The 22,174-nt window shown below is 44.9% G+C and overlaps 1 protein-coding gene across 5 annotated transcripts in view; it reads right to left on the bottom strand.

Moving 5' to 3' along the window:
- MCM9 (minichromosome maintenance 9 homologous recombination repair factor) overlaps positions 1-22,174 on the bottom strand; it is a 126,610-nt gene that overhangs the window by 8,139 nt on the left and 96,297 nt on the right. For 2 of the 5 annotated variants that reach the window (XR_009495991.1, XR_009495992.1), the window contains exon 13: positions 8,447-18,628. Coding sequence is in view for 1 of the 5 variants with exons in the window: in XM_059890139.1 (XP_059746122.1) it covers positions 18,622-18,628 (7 nt within the window). In the remaining 4 variants the exon portion in view is untranslated. Of the gene's footprint in view, positions 900-8,446; positions 18,629-22,174 lie in introns of all 5 variants that reach the window. The other 3 variants (XR_009495989.1, XR_009495990.1, XM_059890139.1) reach the window with 3 other exon arrangements.

Below are 22,174 nucleotides of genomic sequence, written 5' to 3'. Positions count from 1 at the left end.
TGAAAGTGGTTTCAGAGCTTTATTAAGCATTATTAGTTTCTGTAAACAAGCCAGAAATCAAAGCCAGATGACTGAACTTTGAATAGTCAGAAAACTGAATTGATTAGAAACAAGACTACTGATGTACAAATACACTTTGCTTCTGATGCCTGACAAATATAGTTTTGCTGCAGTTGTTTAAGATACCGCCTCTCATGGTTGGTGAGGAAACAAATATGCTCTGAATGTGCAAAGCAGAGACATTGTGTAACATGGGGCCTGAGGGCAGCGACCATATGGTTCACTTCTGCTGACAAGCGAGATCCTTGCTAGACTGGCTGTGAAGAGCTGCAGGAGTTATTGGAATTTCTGTGTTACCAAGGGAGAATTAAGGAATATTTACCGACTGGGTTTCTATGGATCCATATTTACTAGCAAAATCCCAGTGTGAATAAGGTCATAAAATCAGTCATTTATTTAATATTCGCTGTGAGGCACTCTGCTAAGTCCTGATGCTAAAACAGAGCATTTGAAATAACTGTTGTAATGTGTGGCCATCTTATGCAGAGGACAGAAAGCCTGTAGCTATTTGCAGCTCCCAGCATTGCAAAATCTATGCCAAAACATGCAGAGTGAAAGACACATAAAGGCATACACACACACACACACAGTGCTTTCTGGGCATGGAGAAGAAAGCTAAGTGTCCCTCTAGTTAAATGATACATTCTCTAACCTTTTCGATATTTGCAAGCTAATTTAAGCTCTGAAGATGTCTTCTGTGTTGGGTGATCTCCGGGATGCCCCGGGGTGGCTGCGGATCCCAGAAGTTAACATTGAAGTGTCGGAATTTTTGTTCTTTTCCTGCAGAGGTACATAGAGCTCCATTGTCTGTTCTCTCAGGCGGCTCTTGCTGGCAGATTCTGTGTACAATCACAGAGGGCAATTCTCTTTCACTAGGGATGAGAACGCTGGGGGAGCAGCTCCCCTCTGCCCGGAGTGCCACTTGCTCTGGCCCCAGCTGCATGGGGAGGAGACGGCTGGGGCCAGCATGGGGAGGAGCTCGGACTCCACACCAGCAGCAAAGGCAGAGCCCCCAGCATCCTAGCTTCCCCAGGCCTGACAAACGCCCGTGTCTGTGCTGAAAATCCAGCTTGGAGAGGCTCCTCTCGGATGACACCTAGAGATGACTGAAGGAAACTGAATTCTGGGCAACCAACCAGAAAGGAATTGAGTGGAAGGAAAGTAAGGCTTGTCTCCCCTCTGTGTGCATTTGTGGGGTGTCTTGGGTGTGCTGTGGGTGAGGTGGGGAGTCCTGAGGGGTAGTGAGGAAGCACTGACAACTCTTGTTGAGAAGCATCCAGTTAGATTTCTACCTCATGGGATGAGACAACAAATATGAAATATTTCCAGTGGATGTTTTCATTTGTAAACAAAACCACAAAGAAAGAAAAAACAGAACTTCTCAGTGAAGAAAAAAGAGGTTGTGGGCAGAGCTGAAAAAAAGAATATTTAGGAGCCCCCAACAGCATTTTGTGAGTGATTTGAGGTGGAAAGCAAGAGAGAAGGAAGCTTTCAAGCCAAGAACCAGATCTCTGGTCTTGCAGATTCAGGGCTCCTACATCCTTCTCTCCGAAGTGGAGGCAAGGAAGACTTTGCCTCAATCACCCACCTCTCACCCACCACCTACCCAGGCTACTCTGTCTCTGTCTCAAACAAGGCAGTCTCTGAATTCTTTACTATGACAATTACTTCATTTTGCTGCAAATAATGAAAACATTTTTGAACCAAATTTCTTGGTGGTCTGAAAACGGGGACAGGGCTGTGCCTCTGAATGAGGCTGTTAAGATCCTCGAGATGGTTCACCTTTTAGGACTCCAAGGGTGTGCCCTGAGATGGGAACTGAGATTCTGGAAGCTTCTGAGGTGTGTTCCAGGTCTTCAAGTCATTGGGAGAACCATGTCTGACCTCACGTGTTCAGTCGTGTCTGACTCTTTGCAAGCCCGTAGACTACAGCCCCTTAGGCTATCCTATCCACGGAATTTTCCAAGGCGAAGAAGACTGGAGTGTTTGCCATTTCCTACTCCAGGGAATTTTCCTGACCCAGGGATCGAACCCACATCTCCCACATCTCCTGCATCTGCAGGTGGATTCTTTACCACTGAGCTCCATGGGAAGCCCATTCTGACCTCACAAAGACATGTTAATAAGAAGACTTATCCGGATAAATCTTAGGACTCCATAATCTCCACACGTAGCCTCTGAAGGAATTCTGTTTCCAAAACAATTTTTAATCTCATAAAGTCCAAAGAAAGTCAGAAAAGACTTTCTTTCCTTTTCATTAACTAGGGGGAAAAATCCCTAATGCATTTTTTTGCAGTGGGCTAAAGTCCCCTTTCCAGGCTAATTGGAAATGCAGGAAACAAAACATCGATGTTGGCCTTTTGGTGGAGATGGGCTCAGGAGGCGCTGAGTCCCACAGCGGAGGTGCTGTGACCAGGTGCAGGCAGAGGCCTCCACACTGAAGGGCGCAGTAATCGTCTCTCCCTAGGTTCTCAGGCAATTGAGAGCTACGTTACTTAAGATTCCACGTGAAGTAATCTATCTCTTTGCTTAAATAAATGAATTTTTAAGGACATCCCATCTAGTCACACTGTCTTGAGTTCTGGCTGTGTCTTATTTGGTGGGAGATGGAGGGTAATTCTCCTTGTTGCTTTTACACGTTGTGTGACAATTCTTGTCCCAGACTGGCTTTTCAAGAATGTTGTATACAAAAAAAGTCCTGGAGGATAGAGATAGAGTCTCTTTTGGGGGCTGAGGTCAGATCCGTTTTCTGGTGAGGATAATAAAGGCATTATCTGTCTCCAGAACAAAGGTTGGGTAGGTTTGCTGCTGCTAAGTCGCTTCAATCATGTCCGACTCTGTGCGACCCCATAGATGGCAGCCCACCAGGCTCCCCCGTCCCTGGGATTCTCCAGGCAAGAACACTGGAGTGGGTTGCCATTTCCGTCTCCAATGCATGCAAGTGAAAAGTGAAAATGAAGTCTCTCAGTCGTGTCTGAGCCTTAGCGACCCCATGGACTGCAGCCTACCAGGCTCCTCCGACCATGAGATTTTCCAGGCAAGAGTACTGGAGTGGGGTGCCATTGCCTTCTCCGACTATTAGAAAGATTGGAGGTTTTCTAAGCTCACAGTTCCTCAGCTTTGACATAGATCTGTGCGCACAGCAGCCACCTGTGCCCACATCAGCATCACTCCCATGGGTCTTGGGGCTCCAGAGGAAGCCATGAGAACGTGAAGCTCAACGCTGCCTGCTGTGCTGTAACAATGTCCTCTGTCTCTGAAAAAGGGCTCTGTGTCTCCCACCTGGATCCCTGAAGCTGTGACCGGCAAACTTGTTAGCCAACAAGCAGGGTAAAAATTTCAGCCTCCTCACAATTATTGACATTATTTTGTCATCTCTTTGGGTCATCATTTCATTTGAAGTTGGGGGAAATGCTGTGAGGATGTGATAAGGACAAGAAAGGTAAATCGAGTAGCTAGTGTGAGTGTACTGATGCTCTCACCAGGGGCCTGTCAGCTCCCCGGCTCTCTTTACTCTTTCCTTGTCCCCATCAAAGCTAGCAACAGGCCAGGGTATGGTGCGGCACACCCTGAGTTCTGCAGGGCAGTGACTGCCTTTGTATACTAATCACTCTGCAATCCATGAATCTCTGTTTCTTACAATAGTTTTGAAAGTTAGGAACTATTCCTGAACTGAAGCTGAGAAGGGTTAAGAAACTTGCCCAGGTGGCATTAGTGGTAAAGAACCCACCTGCCAGTGCAAGAAATGCAGGAGATGCATGTTCAAGCCCTGGGTTGGAAAGATCCCCTGGAGGAGGAAATGGCAGCCCACTCCAGAATTCTTGCCTGGAGAATCCCATGGATAGAGGAGCCTGGCGGGCTAAAGTCCAGATCAGATCAGATCAGTCGCTCAGTCATGTCCGACTCTTTGCGACCCCATGAATCACAGCACGCCAGGCCCCCCTGTCCATCACCAACTCCCGGAGTTCACTCAGACTCACGTCCGTCGAGTCAGTGATGCCATCCAGCCATCTCATCCTCTGTCGTCCCCTTCTCCTCCTGCTCACAATCCCTCCAGCATCAGAGTCTTTTCCAATGAGTCAACTCTTCGTGTGAGGTGACCAAAGTACTGGAGTTTCAGCTTTAGCATCATTCCTTCCAAAGAAATCCCAGGGCTGATCTCCTTCAGAACGGACTGGTTGGATCTCCTTGTAGTCCAAGGGACTCTCAAGAGTCTTCTCCAACACCACAGTTCAAAAGCATCAATTCTTCAGTGCTCAGCCTTTTTCACAGTCCAACTCTCACATCCATACATGACCACAGGAAAAACCATAGCCTTGACTAGATGAACCTTTGCTGGCAAAGTAATGTCTCTACTTTTCAATATGCTATCTAGGTTGGTCATAACTTTCCTTCCAAGGAGTAAGCGTCTTTTAATTTCATGGCTGCAGTCACCATCTGCAGTGATTTGGGAGCCCAGAAAAATAAAGTCTGACACTGTTTCCACTGTTTTCCCATCTATTTCCCATGAAGTGGTGGGACCAGATGCCATGATCTTCATTTTCTGAATGTTGAGCTTTAAGCCAACTTTTACACTCTCCACTTTCACCTTCATCAAGAGGCTTTTGAGTTCCTCTTCACTTTCTGCCATAAGGGTGGTGTCATCTGCATATCTGAGGTGATTGATATTTCTCCCGGCAATCTTGATTCCAGCTTGTGTTTCTTCCAGTCCAGCGTTTCTCATGATGTACTCTGCATATAAGTTAAATAAACAGGGTGACAATATCCAGCCTTGACGTACTCCTTTTCCTATTTGGAACCAGTCTGTTGTTCCATGTCCAGTTCTAACTGTTGCTTCCTGACCTGCATACAAATTTCTCAAGAGGCAGATCAGGTGGTCTGGTATTCCCATCTCTTTCAGAATTTTCCACAGTTTATTGTGATCCACACAGTCAAAGGCTTTAGCATAGTCAATAAAGCAGAAATAGATGTTTTTCTGGAACTTTCTTGCCTTTTCCATGATCCAGCGAATGTTGGCAATTTGATCTCTGGTTCCTCTGCCTTTTCTAAAACCAGCTTGAACATCAGGAAGTTCACGGTTCACATATTGCTGAAGCCTGGTTTGGAGGATTTTGAGCATTACTTTACTAGCGTGTGAGATGAGTGCAATTGTGCAGTAGTTTGAGCATTCTTTGGCATTGCCTTTCTTTGGGATTGGAATGAAAGCTGACCTTTTCCAGTCCTGTGGCCACTGCTGAGTTTTCCAAATTTGCTGGCATATTGAGTGCAGCACTTTCACAGCATCATCTTTCAGGATTTGGAATAGCTCAGCTGGAATTCCATCACCTCCACTAGCTTTGTTCGTAGTGATGCTTTCTAAGGCCCACTTGACTTCACATTCCAGGATGTCTGGCTCTAGGTCAGTGATCACACCATTGTGATTATCTGGGTCATGAAGATCTTTTTTGTACAGTTCTTCTGTGTATTCTTGCCATCTCTTCTTAATATCTTCTGCTTCTGTTAGGTCCATACCATTTCTGTCCTTTATCGAGCCCATCTTTGCATGAAATGTTCCTTTGGTATCTCTGATTTTCTTGAAGAGATCCCTAGTCTTTCCCATTCTGTTGTTTTCCTCTATTTCTTTGCATTGATCGCTGAAGAAGGCTTTCTTATCTCTTCTTGCTATTCTTTGGAACTCTGCATTCAGATGTTTATATCTTTCCTTTTCTCCTTTGCTTTTTGCTTCTCTTGTTTTCACAGCTATTTGTAAGGCCTCCCCAGACAGCCATTTTGCTTTTCTGCATTTCTTTTCCATGGGGATGGTCTTGATCCCTGTCTCCTGTACAATGTCACGAACCTCATTCCATAGCTCATCAGGCACTCTATCTATCAGATCTAGGCCCTTAAATCTATTTCTCACTTCCACTGTATAATCATAAAGGATTTGATTTAGGTCATACCTGAATGGTCTAATGGTTTTCCCTACTTTCTTCAATTTAAGTCTGAATTTGGCAATAAGGAGTTCATGGTCTGAGCCACAGTCAGCTCCTGGTCTTGTTTTTGTTGACTGTATAGAGCTTCTCCATCTTTGGCTGCAAAGAATATAATCAATCTGATTTTGGTGTTGCCCATCTGATGATGTCCATGTATAGAGTCTTCTCTTGTGTTGTTGGAAGAGGGTGTTTGTTATGACTAGTGCGTTTTCTTGGCAAAACTCTATTAGTCTTTGCCCTGCTTCATTCTGTATTCCAAGGCCAAATTTGCCTATCACTCCAGGTGTTTCTTGACTTCCTACTTTTGCATCTTTTGCATTCCAGGGGGAGCCTGGTGGGCTGCTGTCTATGGGGTCGCACAGAGTCAGACACGACTAAAGTGACTTAGCAGCAGCAGCAGCCCCTATAATGAAAAGGACATCTTTTTTGGGTGTTAGTTCTGAAAGGTCTTGTAGGTCTTCATAGAACTGTTCAACTTCAGCTTCTTCAGTGTTACTGGTTGGGGCATAGACTTGGATTACTGTGATATTTGAATGGTTTGCCTTGGAAACGAACAGAGATCATTCTGTCATTTTTGAGATTGCATCCAAGTACTGCATTTCAGACTCTTTTGTTGACCATGATGCTTACTCCGTTTCTTCTGAGAGATTCCTGCCCGCAGTAGTAGATATAATGGTCATCTGAGTTAAATTCACCCATTCCAGTCCATTTCAGTTCACTGATTCCTAGAATGTCAACATTCACTCTTGTCATCTCTTGTTTGACCACTTCCAATTTGCCTTGATTCATGGACCTGACATTTCAGGTTCCTATGCAATATTGCTCTTTACAGCATTGGACCTTGCTTCTATCACCAGTCACATCCACAGCTTGGTATTGTTTTTGCTTTGGCTCCATCCCTTTATTCTTTCTGGAGTTATGTCTTCACTGATCTCCAGTAGCATATCGGGCACCTACTGACCTGGGGAGTTCCTCTTTCAGTATCCTATCATTTTGCCTTTTCATACTGTTCATGGGGTTCTCAAGGCAAGTATACTCAAGTGGTTTGCCATTCCCTTCTCCAGTGCACCACATTCTGTCAGATCTCTCCACCATGACCCGCCCGTCTTGGGTTGCCCCATGGGCATGGCTTAGTTTCATTGAGTTAGACAAGGCTGTGGTCCTAGTGTGATTAGATTGACTAGTTTTCTGTGAGTATGGTTTCAGTGTGTCTGCCCTCTGATGCCCTCTTGCAACACCTACCGTCTTACTTGGGTTTCTCTTACCTTGGACTTGAGGTATCTCTTCACGACTGCTCCAGCAAAGTGCAGCCATTGCTCCTTACCTTGGCTACAGTCCATGGGGTTACAAAGAGTTGGGCATGACTGAAGTGACTTAGCACAGCCCAGTGATAGAGGCAGGATGCCTACCTGTATTCCTACCCTTATATTCCTGATGCTGTGATGGACTCTCTGAGTGTAGGATATTACAGATGATAATTATCTTCCAACAGGTGTTTTTAGTCTACTTAGAGAGAAGAGATTATGTAAGTTGAAAGGTAAAGGGACCCTCTCAGAGTAAGAATTAAACAGCAGCAGAGCCAGGCAGGGAAGTTGCCCACTGCTAGGTGCAGTGAACCATGCTGTGAGAGGCACGTGGACAGAGGGGTTTAGGCTGGAGGAGCCCCGTGTGAGCTGGGACTGGAGTCTGTGGCTTCCAGTACCTCACACAGGTACTGAATGATATCTCCACATCACCACCTCCACTCACTTCCTCTTGACATTCCCCCTCCTTCTGTTGTCACTTTGTTGTCTTCAGCAAGGCTGGTAGCAAAGTTCACGTCCTCCCACCACAACACCTGCTGCCTCCGTTATGCAAATGAAATTTCCAGGGAAAACAGAAAATGTTGCAGCTGTGCGGTCGGCCAGTCTGCTTAACTTCCTCTCAAGTGACTGCTGCTACCCCATTTCCTGATTTGCTGCCCTATTTTATTTGATCTGTATTACTGCCAATCCACGGGCTTCCCGGATGGTGCAATGGTAAAGAATTTGCCTGCCAATGCAGGAGACACAGGAGATGCAGGTTCAATCCCTGGGTCAAGAATCCCCTGGAGTAGGACATGGCAACCCACTCCAGTATCCTTGCCTGGGAAAATTCACAGACAGAGGAGCCTGGTGGGCTACAGTCCATGGGGTCAAAAAGAGTCGGACACGAGTTAGCGCGCTGTGCGCACGCGCGCGCGCACATACACACACACATTGCCAATCCACAGCAGTTCCCTCACCTTTTCCCATTAGCATCTCTTCTTGAATGTAGAGTTATTGACAGTATTTCTTTACGACTGACTTAGAAATCTCTGCATGGAAATGGGCTGAGAAGGACTGAGTCATGCATGATCTAAGACAACAATGACAGGAAGTATAAGTTGAGCTGACCTTTGACAGCAATGAGAAAGTAATCCATGACCTCAGCTTTCAGTCCAAGGTGTTTAATACACATCCACCGGAAGCCCAAGCTCACGTCTCCAAGTCTTCTCCATGGGGGCTCATTTGAGGGATGGCTGCAGTCCAGTCCTGCGTTTCCAGGAAATGAGACTTCAGTTCCTTATGGTGTTAATTTAAAAGAAAGGCATGTTGATGGTTCTTGAAAGGGGAAGAGCATTTGAAAAAAAGATGCTGAATGAAAAGATAGAAAAATCCATAACCCATTTTCATTTTTAGTCCTCTGGTACCCGCCACTGCAAAACTGAAGCTGTGAAATTGTATTCTTTGAGCAGGTGGCAGAACATCTATATTTCCGAGCTCCTCTGTTTTTCTTGAGTTCACCAAACTCTTTGGCTCTGGGAATGCCTTCAGGGCACAGATTTGAAAATAAAAGTGTGTTTACAAATTCACCCTCACCACCAGTTGTAATATTACTATATTTTCCCAGGAGAATTTTTATTTATCGCTGCCTTTGGGATAGTGCCAGGGACAAACACACTCTAAAATATATCAGGGTTCAGTAGTTTCCTGTTAATTTGAACTATCATCAGAGTAGAGTTGGAGAAAATTATATAGTTAAGAAGCCATCTGGAGAGACAAGAGATGCAAAAGACCAAAGAATATAAAAGGAATAGAGAGATGGTTCTGAACGTTAGGAGAATGACCAGCATTGCTACCTGGGAATAACTGGATTGATTCTAAGCATGGAGGCTAACCGGGAAGTCCCAGTGCTGGACAAGAAACTTGAAAATTCTTTTCTTTCTGCTCAGATGTTTCTTTCAGCTGTCCTCATTCTGTTCAGGCCATGTAGCCTGGGTCTTTTGAACAGTGAAGGAGTAAAACAAAGAGCAATGATGAGACGAAAGACAGGGGACAGGCTTGGCCAGGGAGGGGGCACCCGCAGCCAGCTCCTAAAACGAGAGAAGGAAAGTCAAGAATGAAGACATCTTTGAGTCTGTTTACCAACAGCCTTTGACTAATTCTACAGTCAAACCAACCACAGTGTGCAGCTGGTCAGCCCAGCCCGCTGCTGGCCATGGTTTGGACTGATGTTAATCACTACGACTGCACACCTCCTCTCTCTGAGTGACTCGTCTTGAGTTGTACCCTTGGCACAGTAGGAGATGCTTTCAATATCCAAAATCATCAGGTTTGTGGCATGTGTGTATGTGTGTGTATATGTGTGTGTGCACATGCACAGGCTCACAGGGGCCACAAATTGTAGGAGAGAGAAATTTCAGCCCAGTCAGATTTGGCCTTCGGTATTATTCTATTTTGGCTTGTGGAACAAGCTTTATTTCTAGTTTATGTTTTAAATTCTTTAAAAAATTTTTTTCTTCCATTTTAGTGTGAAAAATGTGACACACTCTTAAAGTAATAGAATCTCAAGATGAAGGAGGAGTTGTCATGAAAGTTGCGTATGACTCCAGTGGGATTCTGTGTAGTAAGTAGTAGTCGTGTTAGTCGCTCAGTTTCTGACTCTTTGCAATCCCAGGGACTGTAGCCCGCCAGGCTCCTCTATCCATGGGATTCTTCAGGCAACAATACTGGAGTGGGTAGCCATTTCCTTCTCCAGGGGCTCTTCCTGACCCAGGGACTGAACCTAGGTCTCCAGCACTGTAGGCAGATTCTTTATGTCTGAGTCACCAGGGAAGCCCATGACTCTATGTATTAACCCTAGTATGTGTATTTCTGCCTGTGTCTCGGGCCCGGGCACAACTTTGTCTGCTTTTGTCCCTACATCACTTCTTTTAAACTGTCTATTTGTCTATTTCCATGTCTCCTCCGTTTTTGCCCGCTTTCCCCACACTTTCCTCTTTTCCCATTTTTTTTTCAAAGTTAGACTGAACATCAACCACTGTATTGTATTGTTTCTAAGAATTATAAAATTCTTCCTTCTCCCTGAATCCAGTAGTTTTTCATGCAGGCACTTCAGTTGAACTTTGAAATTTTAGTGCCCTTGAGAAAAAAAAATTTTTTGGCTTGAATATTTCCCTGATCCAGATGAGTTTCCCAGAAATGTCCATCAGGTCACCCCTCCATTCATCTACAGAAAATATTGATGCCTTTCAATGTTCAAGGCTAGAAAGAAAAAGTCAGTAAAAGGAGACTCTAGACTCTCAGGTACATAGAGAAATGAGACAATACTTAACATAAAAATGAAACATTTCATTAAACTACTTGATTTTAAACTTTTCAAAACAAGAAAAATATGGCTCTATAAAGTATGAATGGCTCAGCTGGCAAAGAATCTGCCTGCAGTGTGGGAGACCTGCGTTCAATCCATGGGCTGGGAAGATCCCCTGGAGAAGGGAAAGGCTACCCGCTCCAGTATTCTGGCCTGGAGAATTCCATGGACTGTGTAGTCCATGGGGTCGCAAAGAGTCAGACACTACTGAGCGACTTTCACTTACTTACATGAAGTAGCAATGGGAAATGTGACAACTTGGTCAAAGTTTGAAAATTTTTCGCATCTACAAACAGAGTTTTTCGGTCTTAAAACAATTTGGACCTATGACTAGGATGCTCCCTAATTTATTTCTCAGAAAACAGACCTTCGAAGAGCCTCAGGCTATACATTTTCCAGAATCCTGGACACAGTGAAACCACCAGAGCCGCTGGCACCAGCTCACAGGTAGTCAGTACTAAATACATGTGGGTTGAAATTCATTAGAGAAAAAGTAAGTATGCTGGAAATTAGTTTTCCCCTGGAATGTACTATTACACTTTCTAAGAATCTCTCAATTGCCTATAATTGCTGGAAGGCCTCATGTTTCACACCAATAATTCCAGTATTAGTGGGAAACTCAGAAGACATGAGGAAAGACGGAATTCATTATTAATGAAGTACTGTCGCCCTCTAAGGAAATGCTGTGCACTTAACGCCCCGCTTACCTCATCGTCCATCAATAAATCCATGCTCTCTAATTGTTTATGGCTCCCCTCGGTAGGCTCACTGGAGGGGATGACAGCCAATTAGCAAGCATGCTTTGGCCTTAATTACGCTGCCCTTTCCTGTCTATGACACTACCTAATTATGAATGGAGGCTGTGGCTGCTTTATTTTACTCCCATTATGAGAATGCCCATTTATTAACTTAATAAAATTAATTACTTTAAAACATGATCCAATTAAAGCTTTTCTTATCTAATAAAATGCATATTTTTTTTAAAGGAGGAGGGGAATTCACTTAGAAGATTTCTATTTTGCCTCCCCCTTCTCTCACTTCTTTTTTAAAAAAAATATGATTTTATTTACTTATTTTTGGCTGGGATGGGTCTTTGTTGCTGCTCACGGGCTTTTCTCTAGCTGTGGTGAGCGGGGACTACTCCTTGTCTCAGTGTGTGAGCTTCTCCATGTGGTGGCTGCTCTAGTTGGAAGCATGAGCTCCAGGGCACGTGGGCTTCAGTGGTTGTGGCTCCCGGGCCCCAGAGCACAGGCTCAATAGTTGTGGTGCACGGGCTCGCTTGCTCTGTGGAGTGTGGGATCTTCCTGGATCAGGGGTCGAATTCATGTCTCCTGCATTGGCAGGCCAATTCTTTACCACTGAGCCACCAGGGAAGCCCCTGAGCGTCTTCTCACTCATGGGTCTATGAGGGTATTATTTTGCCAGGGCTGCTGTAAAGAAGTGCCACCGACTGGGTGGCTGAAACCACAGAAATGCATTTTCTTGAAATTCTGGAGACCAGAAATTTGAGATCAAAGTGCTGGTAGGATTGGTTTCTTCTAAGGGCTCTGTGACCTGTGACCTCCGCATTGGTGTCAGATTGCCCCCTTCTTAGGAGGACACCTGTCAGACTGGATTAGGGCCCACCCTAATGGACTCGTCTGAGCATAATCACCTCTTATAAGGCCCTTTTTCCAAATACAGTCACATTCCGAGGTACTCGGGGTTAGGACTTCGACATATAAAATTTGAGGGGATGCAATTCAGTCCCTGACTATGAGGTTGTGGTGACATTTGTGGGGAGAGGCATTGAGTGTATGGCTAAAGACTGCTTCCAGAGCCAGACCATCTGGGTTCAGATTTCAGCTTTTCCACTTTCCTCTGTGTGACTTTGGGCAAGTCACTGAAATTCTCTGGCCTTTAGTTCCTCTGTCTATAAAATGGACTAATAATGATACCTACCTCAGGGGGCTTTCTATGAAGAGTAAATTAAGTACTTTATAAATAAAAACACTTTATAAATGTTTGTTACAATTATTTCAAGCCTTTTCCTTAAAATGCTTAAAGACTGCTTATACATTTTCCTCATAAGGGAAATGAATGCTGGATAAACGTACTATAAAGATGTGAAGAACATCTTGATCCCCTTGGTGTCATGAATGGAGATGATTATTTTTTTTAAAAAAATCACTCCTTGCTTCCAAGGTAGCCCAGCTTGGAGATGGAAGAGGCCAGGAATCCCTCCACAGGGGGACCAGGAGAGTGATGAGCGAGCACCTGGCTATCCCAGCTGTGCTGGACGCTGCTAAAGAAACAATCTCTCCAGAGCAGCACCCTGAGTCCTGAAGCAAGAGTGCCATGATCGGGGGTGGAGGAGGGAAGACTGGGAAAGAGACAGATAAGAATATCAGAGGGCGTTAAAGAGGCACGGTTCCTACTATGTTCTAGACTCTAGTAGGAAGCCTGCTCATGAGCTACCTTACCAGAGGACCCCCCAACTGGTCTGCAAGCACTCCTAATACCCTGAGTGCTAAACCCATACCAACGTAAAACTCCTACAAGAAAAGATTGGGCTTGGGCTTCCCAGGTGGCTCAGTGGTAAAGGATATCCCTACTAATGCAGGAGATGCAAGAGATGCAAGTTCGATCCCTGGGTGGGGAAGATCCCCTGGAGGAGGAAATGGCAACCCATTCCAGTATTTTTGCTTGCAGAATTCCATGGACAGAAGAGACTGATGGGCTAGTCTGTGGGGTCACAAAGAGTTGGACATGACTGAGTGACTGAGCAAGCTTCTTGACTTAGGCCTCTGCAATGATTATTTTTGGATTTGACACCAAAAGCTATAGCAACAAAAGCAAAAATAAGCAAGCAGGACCACATCAAACTAAAGAGCTTCCACACAGCAAAAGAAACCATCAACAAAATGAAAAGGCCACCTACCAAATGGGTAAAAATATTTGTAAATCATATTCCTGATAAGGGATTAATATCCAAAATATATAAAGAATTCATACAACTCAGTAGAAAAAAACAAACAATCTGATTTAAAAATCGAGAAGCTGACCAAACATTTCTCCAAAGAAGACACACAGATGGCCAGTAGGTACATGAACAGGTGCTCAACATCACTACTCATTAGGAAAGTGCAAATCAAAACCACAATGAGAGATCACTTCACATCTATTCGAATGGTTATCATAAATTAAAACAAGAGATTAACAAGTGTTAATAGGGATTGGGAGAAAAAGGAACCAACTGCTGTGCACCATTGGTGGGAATGTAAATTGGTGCTGTAACAATGGAAAACAGAGGAGGTTCCTCAAAACACTAAAAATGGAACTACTGTATGACCCAGCAATTCCATTTCTGGGTATATATTCAAGGGAAATAAAAATAGGACCTGTACCACCATGTTCAAAACAGCACTATTCACAGTGACTAAGATATGGAAGTAACTAACATTTATCAATGGAAGAATAAAGAAGATGTACACATATACAATGGAATATTATTCATCCAAGAGAAAAGACATCCTGCTGTTTTTGATTAACATGGATGAAACTCAAGGGCCTTATGCTAAGTGAAATAAGCCAGAACGAGAAAGACGAACATTGTAATGATATCACTTACATGTGGAATCTAAAAAAGCTGAACTCATAAAAACAAAGAGTAGAAAGATGGTTACCAGGGGCTGGGGAGTGCAGGAAATGGGGAGAGATTGGAGAAAGGCTACAGACTTACAGATAGAAGATGAATAAGTTCTGGAGAAGGCACAGCATGGTGACTACAATCAATAATATTATAGTATGATCTACACAATGCCATACTGAGTGAAGTAAGACAAAGAAAGACAAATATCATATGATATCACTTATATGAGAGATCTAAAAACAGGGTATGAAGGAACTTATCTATAGAACAGAGTTACAGATGTAGTAAACAAACTTATGGTTACAGGGGATAAGTTGAGGGAGGGAGAAATTGGGAGACTGGAATTGACATATACGTACTATTGTATATAAAATAGATAACTAATAACGACCTACTATATAGTGCAGGGAACTCTACTCAGTACTCTGTAATGACCTATATGGGAAAAGAATCTAAAAAAAAAAGCAGATGTATGTTTCACTTCGCTGCACACTTGAAACTAACACAACACTGTAAATTGATACTCCAATAAAAATATAGTTTTATATACTTGACAGTTGCTAAGAGATTAGATTTTAATTGTTCTCACCACAAAAATAAAATGATAATTATGTGGCCAGCGTAATGGTGGTAATCACACACTACATAAATGTATCAAGGCAACATGCTATACACCTTAAACTTACCAGTATGCTATATGTTAATTATACCTCAACAACAACAAAAAAATAATGCAGATGATTGCTTGGGAGATTCTAGGCATTTTTTTTTTAAAGCTTCTGATTAACAAAAATCTGAGAACCTCTTGGATTAGAATCTGCCTGCCTGTCCCCATCTCCCAAAGGAAGCATATTACCAAACGTATATTCTTTCAGAGTATGTACTTCTATAACATGAGCTCTGACCTCACGGCTCAGAGGGTTTCAAAGGCCTGCTGCACCTCTTCAGGTTCACATTTTCAGAAGATGGAGCCTGTTCCATATGATTGAATGGGGTGCCCCCTGAAGCGCCCCCGTCCACTCTGGCCCACCTTTCAGCTGGGCTGTGTGTCGGCTGGAAGTGCCCGAGAAGGCTGATTTTGGAAGAAACGTTTTCATCATGAGAGTGAAATGCAGGCAGGTATCTGGCTTCTGCAGTTGAATTTAGGATTCCAGCCTTTTTAGTTCCTCCGTCAGAGATCCTTCATGCCCCCTAGTGGTGTGAGCAGGAGAGAGAACCAACTTTCCAGGGGACTGGCCCTTGTCAGGGGCTTCCCTCTTCGCTCAGTGAGAGCTAAGAGGGAAGCTAAAGAAGTGGGAGCTAAAGAATCTGCCTGAAATGCAGGAGACCTGGGTTCGATCCCTGGGTCAGAAAGATCCCCTGGAGAAGGGAATGGCAATCCACTCCAGTATTCTTGCCTGGAGAAGCCCATGGACAGAGGAGCCTGGTGGGCTACAGTCCATGGGATCGCAAGAGTTGGACACAAGTTAGCAACTAAATCATCATCATCATCAGGCCTTGTCAGGGAACTAGGGCTTCCCTGGTGGTAAAGATGGTAAACAACCTGCATGCAATGCAGGAAGATCCCCTGGAGAAGGAAATGGCAACCCACTCCAGTATTCTTGCCTGGAGAATTCCAAGGACAGAGGAGCCCGGCAGGCTACAGGTAGCAAAGAGTCAGACACGGCTGAAGTCACTAACACACAGCGCTTGTCACCTTTGTTCAAAGCAAATAAGCACAGGAAACAGACAAACAGTAACCCCTTGTGGAAGGTTATCTAGGGTTGGGCGACTGGATTTGATGGAAAACGAAAAGGGACCCGTGGCCAGGCTGCACCTAACTGTCCTTCATGGCAGCGTTCTCGGTGCGTTCTACGCGGCCCAGAGCCCAGCAAGTGATGGCCCCCTGGCTGTGCAGCTGCCTGCAGTGTTCCTGCACTGACTTAGGTGCTGAACCGGGGTTGAGGCGTGGAGGAGTCCCCTGCCTTGGACATGGAGCAGCTGCCCAGGTCTGCCGGTTGAGGAAAGGGACCTGCCCTCAGCCCAGCACTGCAGCCCTGGATCACCGCCCATTTAGAAGAGGGCTGCTGCTGCTGCTAAGTCACTTTGGTTTTGTCCAACTCTGTGCGACCCCACAGATAGCAGCCCATCAGGCTCCCCCGTCCCTGGGATTCTCCAGGCAAGAACACTGGAGTAGGTTGCCATTTCCTTCTCCAGTGCATGAAAGTGAAAAGTGAAAGTGAAGTCGCTTAGTCCTGTCCGACTCCCAGTGACCCCGTGGACTGCAGCCCGCCAGGCTCCTCCGTCCATGGGATTTTCCAGGCAAGAGTACTGGAGTGGGGTGCCACTGCCTTCTCCGAGAAGAGGGCTGCCCACACTCTTTTTTCTGAAAGCACGTGATGACTAAATGGGAAATGAACTAGACCCTTATGACTTTGGCCTTGCCCTGACACAGTCACATTTCTTTTGGGAGCAGTCATGATACAGTTGATGGGACACAGATTTTGAAATCCAACAGTTACTCCTCCAGAAGCCATTTGTTGGCTGTGTGACCCTGAAAAATTAACACAGTCCCTCTGATCATGCCCATCTATAAACAGGGTTAATGATAGGGTCTACCCTCATTGGAATGTAAGCTGCATGAAGGCAGGGGTTTGTGTTTGTTTTACTTACTGATGTACCCTCAGTTCCTAGAAGAGTTCCTGGCACATAGTTGATGCTCAATAAATATTTGTTGACTGAGACACTTAAGACATCTGAGGGAAGGATGGCCATTTGTCTATACTCCCCCATCTCTCTCTCTCTTCCTTTCCCAGTGCTTCTCAGTTACTGTTGACCAGACACAAAAGGCTACTTCTCCTCCGAGCCAAGAGACTTGGAGAGAGCTATGTGCCATGTGGGGAAAGCCCAGAACTCCTGGCAGCGTTGACTACATCCTGTTTCAGCATCATGTGCAAACACACTGCCATCTGGGCCACACCTGGAAGGCGGTCCCTCCATGTGCTAACATCAACCTTAGCGCTCCCCTCGGGATAATCATCCGTCTCAAGGACACACAAAAAAGGGGAGGAGAGCAGCCTGCTGACCTTTACACTCTCCACTCAGCATCAAGGTTTGCCGTTTCCCTTTTGGCCCTGGAATAATTGAAATAGATAATACTTGGAAGTTGCCAGAATATCCACATATCCATGTTGGTTCCTTGGCCTGTGAATAAAAAGTGGGGAAGAGGGCTTCCCCGGAGGTCTAGTGGTGAAGAATCCCTCTTGCAATGCAGGGGCCACAGGTTTGATCCCTGATAGGGGAAGATCTCATGTGCCACAGAGCAACTAAGCCTGTGTGCCACAACTACTGAGCCTCCAGAGCCCATGCTTCTGCTGCTGCTGCTGCTGCTGCTGCTGCTAAGTCGCTTCAGTCGTGTCCGACTCTGTGCGACCCCATAGACGGCAGCCCACCAGGCTCTGCTGTCCCTGGGATTCTCCAGGCAAGAATACGGGAGTGGGTTGCCATTGCCTTCTCCAATGCATGAAGGTGAAAAGTGAAAGTGAAGTCGCTCAGTCGTGTCCGACTCTTAGCGACCCCATGGACTGCAGCCTACTAGGCTCCTCCGTCCATGGGATTTTCCAGGCAAGAGTACTGGAGTGGGGTGCCACTGCCTTCTCCGCCAGAGCCCATAAACCACAGCTACTTAAGCCCGGGTGCCTAGAGCCAGTGCTCTGCAACAAGAGAAGCCACCGCATCGAGAGAGTAGCCCCGGTTCACTGCAACTAGAGAAAAGCCTGCACGCGGCAACAAAGACTCAGCACGGCCAAAAATAAAAAATATTTTTTTTAGAAGTGGGGAAGGGTAAGTGCGAGTCTCTGGCACTGCACCTCTACTTTCCCTCTAAGCCAGACTGCAAATTACAACCATCCTGAGGCAACAGCAGAAACTAGAAGGAAATGGCAACCCACTCGTGTTCTTGCCTGGAGAATCCCAGGGACGGGGGAGCCTGGTGGGCTGCCATCTATGGGGTCGCACAGAGTCAGACACGACTGAAGCGACCTAGCAGCAGCAGCAGCAACAACCCTGAAGACCTAAAGGAAGCAGAGTGGCGATCCCTGTTAATTTCCATCTCATTCATCAGTCTGGCCTCTACAAAAAATGAGGTCTGGGAAGATGTCAGCAGAGTCCCCCAAGTCCATCAACCTTGGGGTAGCTGTTGTGCCAGCTGTAGTACAAGCCACAGACGCCCCCCCACTCCCCACCCGCCCAACAGCTGGTCTGGAGGTAACAAATGATACTCACGGTCTTTCTCCTCTACTCTCCACTCTTGATTTCCCTTCCCTGAGGTTAGCACCTGTGGACAGTAAACGAAATGAGTAAATGTTACGCTGTGTTAGAGGATAAAAATGCTATGGAAAAATTAAGTAAGAGGAAGAATGTTTTTGCCATGTGAACAGGTAGGCTTCACTGAAGTGGCATTTGAGCAGAATCCTGAACGAAGTGAGGAGTTCCTTCAGAAAAAAGCACTCTACAGATAGAGGAGCAAGTGAAAAAGCCCCGGGGCCGCTTCAGGTCTGGAAAATTATAGGAACCAGCAAGGTCAATGTTTGCATGTCAAAAAGGCAGCAAGTCGCCAGGTGTGCAGGGCCTTAGAGATCATTATTCTATTATAAAGAGTTTGGCTTTTATTCGGGATGAAATGGGAGCTGCTGGAGGGTTTGAGGTAAGAAGTAATAGTATCTGACAGGTTCAGTCTGGTTGCTGCGCTGAGAATAGCCTGTAGGGAGGCAGAGCAGCAGAGAAAGTGACTTGGACTGGTGTGACAGCAGCAATGTGGTGAGAAGTGTAGATTTTGATATATATTTTTTCAGTAGATTGCATAGGATTTGCTAACAGATGAGGCATGAGGTGCAAGAGAAAGTAAATTGTCAAGGATGACTCAAGTTTTTGGCTTAAGCAACTGGAAGGATGGAATCTCTAGTTTACCAAGATGGATAAATCTGGGAAATGACCAAATATGACAGGGACAAGATCAGGAGTATTATTTGAACTATGTTGAGGTGGAGATACACTGACCAGGAGCTGGATAGAGGAGTCTGGAGTTCAGGGAAGGAATCACTGGCTAATCGATAGGCTTGGGGAGCCCTAAGATTCAATGAGGATAACAAGGGGTGGGGTGCAGATAGAAAACAGCATTAAAAGTCTGAGTGAGAAGGAGAAACTAGGTAAGGAGCAGAAATCTGAGGAGACCGGAGAGGTTAGCAAGGAAAACCACAGGCATGTGATGTCCTGGAGGCCAAGCGACAAAGGATTTCAGGGAGGGGAGAGTCAGCTATGCCAAATCAAGTGAGATACTTCTGCTTAGTGACCATTCAGTCCAAGAACCCAGTTCACCAAATTCCCAATTTTGCTGTGCAACCAGTCTCCTTGATGTATCAGCGGGCACTGAAAAGTTAGATCTGAAATACTAAGCAGGCTATCAACACAGGTTTATTACGGAAGTCTTAAAACAAGTTTGTCCTCATACAAAAGTGTGCCTGATGCAAATACTTGCTTTCTGGTGGTTCAATTCAGTTGACTTAAGGTGCCAACCAAACATAAAGTTGTTGTTGTTCAGTAGCTCAGTTGCGTACAATTCTTTGCAACCCAATGGGCCACAGACCTCCAGGCTCCTCTGTCCATGGGATTCTCCAGGTGAGGATATTGGAGTGGTAATATTGCCCAATATTGCTAGGATATTGGAGTGGGATATTGCTATGCCCTCCTCCAGGGGATCTTCCCGACCTAGGGATTGAACCTGCAACTCTTATGTCTCCTGCATTGGCAGATGGGTTCTTCATGATTAGCACCATCAGGTAAGAACAACACATTAAAAAGAGTGGCCTAAAAAGCGTTCACATTCACAAGATAAATGACTTACACCCTACTCCTTGTGAGATCAGGCCGAGTGTGTATATCCTATTTTTCTTCTTGGTGGATATCGTGCATCTGGGTATTCACATAGACACATGAACTATTTATTAATACTTGAGTTTTTCTGTCAAGTTCACTTTTACAAACATTACTTTTAGATGCATTTTTAAGCCTTTAAGAGGGAAGAACGACAGTGGAACTGATGTAAGAACAAGAGAAGAATGTGTCATGGGGGACAGTTATCACAGTTTCCTGTGTGTGTCCCCCGAGCACAGTGAAGGGAATGAATTGGGGTAACGCTCCCCAGTACACCTGGTGGGGGGGGGGTCTTCACCACTTGCAAGATGGGACCTAGACAGTGAGACCTCTACCAGAGAGACAGCACCAACGTGAGCCAGTGGTCGTCTTTCACCCTTCTTGAATGTTAACAATATGGAAAGCAGACACGAAAAACGTAATTTTCAACTCTGAGGAGTACACACTGGCCTTGCCTTCCACATTTGGAGTTTTTTACATTTGAAAGGAGGGTGTCTGACAGGCTACATCTGACAGGTCAGCCTGGTCCCAGGTAGTCCCTATAGACTTAGACCTCTGGGGTTGGTAGGTTTTGAACACCCGAATGCTGTGTGTGGACTGGCTAAAAGTGAGCTCTAGGGATCTTCCTTGCGGCTGACCTAAGGCTCTTCTCTAGAATTGGTCTTCCAGCAATTCCACCCGCAGCTTGGCACTAGAAGGCAGAGAGATCAAATACAGTAAACACACAAAGATGTGTGTGTGGCTCAATTGCTCCAGTCATGTCCGACTCTTTGTGACCCTACGGACTGTAGCCTTCCAGGCTCCTCTGTCCACGGGATTTCCCAGGCAAGAAATACTGGAGTGGGTTGCCATGTCTTTCTCCAGATCATCCCAATCCAGGGAATGAACTGGTGTCTCCTGCATCTCCTGCACTGCAGGCAGGTTCTTTACCACTGAGCCACCTGGGAAGCCCCAAAGAATATGTAGGTTTGTCAGAATTAACATTTGACAATCAAGAGTACATCTCTATTATTAAAGTTTTGCTATATCTTCAAAAAAGTGTAATGTTTGGTTGAATTAAGCCAAAGAATTAAAGATATCAGAATAATATGCTTGTTTTGTCTGTATTTCTAAGAAATGCTAAAAATTATAATAATGAAGTCCCCACTATAAATCTTAGAATACCACATATACACTGAAAAGTGAATCTTTAATATGTCAGAAAACTCATTCCTTTTATATAGTTATAATAGAATTAAGATTCTGGGTTAGTCCTCTGATAAAGAAAATTAGGTACAGCTTTTATTATGTTTAAATAATTTTATATTATTAAAAATCTTTCTAAAGAGTCCACTGGCCTGAAAAAAAAAATATAGCCTGACATCAGAAATAAAGGTTATTTTTACACTTTCCTTTATTTCCTTTATTGACTACAAATATGATTTTTGAGACTGTACATATTTCCCCGGAGACACCTATGTTTTTCCTTGGTACACACATTAAATACCATATAAGAAAAAATACCATAGTTGTCGTGAAATCACACAGTATAAAAGGAGGACACAGCAGGATAAAACACGGCCCCGGGACGCTAAACATTTTCAGCTCTGAAACTAAAGGACCGCAGAGCAGGGGTAGTGCTGACCTCCCCACGCAGCCCTGAAGCCCGGGGTTCCGCATTTAATATCACTGGTCTCTAAGGAACAGTGCCTCGGGGCAGCGGATTCTATGAGCTGAGGTAGGAAAAGAACTCAAATGGGTCTGGAACATGCTGTTCTTTTCAAATAGCATAGATGCTTTTAGGAAAGTCAGAGTCCTAAAAGGACCTCAGTGTCAACATACAGGGACTTCCCATTGACCAAGCTGTGAAGGTCATAACACAAAAGTCAGCTGTGACAGAGGCTGATTTTTTAATAAGTAGGGGAGCATTCATATTGAGTAGTTTATTCTTTAATGATTGTATCGGTTTGTA

The sequence above is a fragment of the Bos taurus genome, chromosome 9 (genome assembly GCF_002263795.3).
Source record: "Bos taurus isolate L1 Dominette 01449 registration number 42190680 breed Hereford chromosome 9, ARS-UCD2.0, whole genome shotgun sequence".
In the NCBI taxonomy this organism is placed as follows: Eukaryota; Metazoa; Chordata; class Mammalia; order Artiodactyla; family Bovidae; genus Bos; species Bos taurus.
This window is presented reverse-complemented; position numbering and strand designations above follow the sequence as displayed.